The following is a 4,236-nucleotide window of genomic DNA, read 5'->3' as shown; positions in this document are numbered from 1 at the left end:
TATTAGTTGACACTAATGAATAAGGGTTAAAGGTTTGATTTTCCGGAAAAATCAGCGGATTCGCATTTAACACACAAAATTTTAATTTTTTAATTTGTTCATTGCTCAAAGCATTAATGGATCTGTTCAAGCTAAGTTGGGCCAGCGTTTTGTACAAGTCAAAATTAGACAATCCTTGGACTATTTTTTCTTCTTCCGAATCTACATCAGAAAACAAATCCTTTAAAAAAAATGAATATTTAGACAAGAATTGCTGGGCGTAAGCGTGGCGTTTATCAATATCACAAAGCGTTTGGTAAACCACGAGATCTGCAGAAAGACTCATAAATAGTTGTTGACAGTTTTTGATGATGCCCATTTGGACCTTGGCAGTAATTTTATTGTTATACCAACACACGTAGACAGAAGAATGAGACTGTACAGTTAAAGATGATATCAACAAAGCCACTGCGTTAATAAGTTTTACACATGTTCTATCAACAAGCTCATGTAAAATAACTTCGATATGGCGTTCATCTGCCATATTAAGGCTTATTAAAATCTGATAATTTAAAAATAATATTGAATAAAATAAGCTGCCAAATAAACTAATTATAATAATTAGCAGTACTAAGATTGAATCCGCGATATTTGTCTAGATTGAAGCTATACACAATTGCCATTTGATTATTTAATAACTGGTATACGAAATGACACTGATTCAGGTTAGAGACGTTGAAAAAAATCAATTAATTAAGAATTATGAAGAAGTTCAAGACAAAGATTATGAAACTCACGACTTTAACATGGAAGTTTATTCAGTTTATGTAGAAGAAAACAACGACACGATCAAAATTAATTTGGAAGGATTGGTAGATCAAACAAAAAGAGTGTCTTGGGCACGCGTCATAGAAAACGTAGATTCGTACTATTTTATAAAGAAAAGCCTTGATACTGATAATCATCAAGCGAATTTGATTTTAACTGACCCTAACAACAATTTCTACGTAGCCTCTACTCTTGACGTTTTTATGATTGTTGTTACCAAAACAAACGACTTTATTATGATCAGTCCGCGGACAGGTAAAACAGTTTACTCGATGACATCTCCGTTTAAAGTAAAAGATATAAAAGTGGTAAACAACAAAATCGCAATACTTCAACAAGAGCCAGGCAGCGCATGGAGCTATCTGACTCTGGCTGACGCGTTCGACATTACTTTTCCGGTTCAGCAGAAAAGTACATTTCCATTCAAATTATTTGATCAGTATATTCAAAAAACAGTTTTAATGCCATTAAACCGACCGCAGCTTCACGTTATAACTCACAAAATAATGATCCCAGAACTTGATCAAATCGCATTTACAAAATTCGCAGATAGAAATTTGACTAATGAGTTATTATTGGTAAGTGCTTGCAAATAATATTATCTTTTAGTATTCTAAGAGTATAAACACGCTTTATCATTTGAAAGATTCAGACATAGCGACGAAAAAAATGATCCCACCAAAGGAGTTGACGCAATGGGTATTATCAAAAGAGTTTAGTTTATATCCCTACCAGCAGACAAGTGCTATTGGAAAATACGCTTTTGAACTTTTCCCCAGCGTGGTAAATTTTTTTGGAGAAGACAGACACATTGATTATTTGCAATGCAGCCCTTCGGACCTCAGAACCGATTCGTGCACGATCAAACTTAGCGATGGTAGCGAATTTGTGTTTTCAGATGTAAGAGTAAGTTAACTATGCTGAAACTTCCGGTAGGCTGTAAATAATATTTCTAAACTAAAAAATGTTTACGAAGGCTACATATGGGCATTGATTACGTTTATATTTTTGGTTTACTTAACAAGAAAAAATAAATCAACATGATAACGTTTTACTGTGATCGATACCCACGTTCTCACAATTTGATTTGACACGAAGCTGCTATTTCTCGAACACCCGGGGATAAAGTTTGTTCGAGCATTTCAGTAAGAACACGTCTGATACGCATTTGAAACTCCTCTTTTAAATTGTTAAATAGCGTTAAGTTCTTACAAACCGACGCGGTCGAATATGGGTTAATTTTGTCAAATTTGACAATTTCCTCGCTAATTATTTTCAGTCCATTGCTTTTCTCACCGTAGATAATGTAATGGTTTCTAGACATTGCGCCCACTACAGCACGGAATCGATTTGGATTAGTTGTTCCAATAAAGTCGGAATGTTTAATAAGAACTTCACTTACTTGGCAGGTTTGGTGGTTACTAATAGATAGTTGCACCGCAAACCATTCGTCTAACATGACGCTGTCATTCTTGCATATTTCATACATTCTATCAATAATTATTTGTCTTTCTGGAATCTCTAGCGGCCAGGTACAAGCAATGGTAAATGCGGCAAACTTGTTATTGTAACAATTGGCGTTGTCAAAGTACTCAATAAGCCGTTTGATCTTGTTTGGGTTTTCATCGGCATCGATTTCATCAATCGATGCGATGATGTTGAGAGCTTTATTCATAATGGCACGGTTGGCGACAGATTCCCTATCAGCGTTCCATTCAGCAGAGTTACAAGTTGCGTAAAGTTTTGTAAATAACGATTCCATTCGCGAATGTAAAACTTTTTTAAAAGCTCTATACACAGCTTTGCAGGTTTTGTCAAGTTCTATCGGGTCAACATCACACAGGTATTGAAGCAAGACACTCACAGTTGGAAGCGATAGAGCCATAGCAAGATATTCGTAATCATCTACTGTGTCGACCAGACATTCAAGACATTTTTTAGTGTCTTCTTCTAATGTGACTTGTTTAGCTTTGGATTTGTAAGCTCTGATAATTTCATCACGGAATACACGTTGAACAGCTTCCCACTTTTGGTATAAGTTTGAATCATACTTGAAAAGGTGAAGAATTTCTTCTTTCGACAGAAAATCTTTAACGGATACCGGGGCGCTAAAATCTCTCAAAAACGAAAGCACACCGTTTTCATTTATTCCTTTAATAACAAATTCTTGTTCAAAGTCTTTCAGAAGTAATATTTCTTCGCTTTTTGGTACTAGATCTTTTTTAGACTCGACTCCTACAAGGTTAAATTTAATGGGAATTGGATAGGGCATCTTTTTCTCATTATCCTGTTCAGGTACGATCTGCTTGACAACAATGATGTAGGCGTTTTTTTCTTTGCAGTAGTAGTTTTTAACTACTTCTAAGCTTGGAGTACCTTTTTGTTCGTACCATACACGGAACTGAGACAGGTCTATACCGGAAGCTTCGCTCAAAGCTTCCCTGAAGTCTTCACTAGTTACAGCTTTTCCGTCGAATTTAGAAAAATAATGATCGGTACCTTTTACAAAGAGCTCGTCACCCAATATGGTTTTCATCATTCTAATGACTTCAGCACCTTTCTCGTAAACAGTGACCGTATACAGGTTGTCTACTGACTCAATAGTCTCTGGTCGTATTGAATGAGCTAGTGGAGAAGAGTCTTCAGGGAACTGATAAGACTTGAGGAAGTTAACCTCGGATATACGTTCTACGGTTTCGCTATAGCAATGTTCGCTGAAAAGCTGTTCTCGTAAATTGGTGAAACCTTCTTTTAAAGTTATTTCAAACCAGTCACGTAAAGTAACTCGATTACCACTCCAATTATGGAAATACTCATGTCCTATAACGGAGTTTACGTGCTTAAATCTTCCGTCAGTAGAAGAATCTTTATGAGCTAAAATACATGAAACGTTGTATGTTGTAAGTCCTTTGTTCTCCATAGCTCCAGCGTTGAAATCCTCAATACATACGATACCAAAACGGTCTAAATCATAGATTCTGTGCATGTATTTGTAATCCCAATCAAACGCTTTTTTGGCGCATTGTAGTCCCCACTCGAGCTGTTTCATATATTTTTCTTCAGAGTAGATCTTGATGTCAATTTTTTTGCCTTTATCAACTCCCTCTGTATATTCATACTCTAAACTTAAAGATTTAAGAGGACCAGCAATGATCGCAAACAAGTAACACGGTTTGGGGTTAGGGTCGTCGTACGTAACAAACTTCTTGCCTTCTTTATTAGTTCCCTGCTCAACAATGTTTCCGTTTGACAACATTACTTCATACGAATTAGAACTATCTATAAGAGTGGACGTAATCTTCGTCAGATTATCTGGACGATCTATAAAAAAAGTTATTCTACGAAACCCGACCGATTCACATTGAGTGCACAACAAGTTTTTAGAAGTATATAATCCGCTGAGTATAGTGTTAATGCTTGGATAACATT

At 36.0% G+C, this 4,236-nt stretch overlaps 1 protein-coding gene across 1 annotated transcript; it reads right to left on the bottom strand.

Annotated features, from left to right (window-relative positions):
* Nucleotides 1–1,882: 1,882 nt before the first annotated feature.
* LOC142597923 (uncharacterized) lies at nucleotides 1,883–3,793 on the bottom strand. Its single transcript, XM_075734929.1, has 2 exons — nucleotides 2,672–3,793; nucleotides 1,883–1,981 (listed from the first exon to the last, which is right to left on the bottom strand). The coding sequence occupies exons 1-2, from the start codon at nucleotides 3,791–3,793 to the stop codon at nucleotides 1,883–1,885; spliced, it is 1,221 nt and encodes a 406-aa protein (XP_075591044.1).
* Between the last annotated feature and the right edge of the window lie 443 nt (nucleotides 3,794–4,236).

The sequence above is a fragment of the Dermatophagoides farinae genome, unplaced genomic scaffold (assembly GCF_024713945.1).
Source record: "Dermatophagoides farinae isolate YC_2012a unplaced genomic scaffold, ASM2471394v1 contig10, whole genome shotgun sequence".
NCBI lineage: Eukaryota > Metazoa > Arthropoda > Arachnida > Sarcoptiformes > Pyroglyphidae > Dermatophagoides > Dermatophagoides farinae.
The sequence above is the reverse complement of the archived record's forward strand: the minus strand, read 5'-3'. Positions and strand labels throughout refer to the sequence as shown.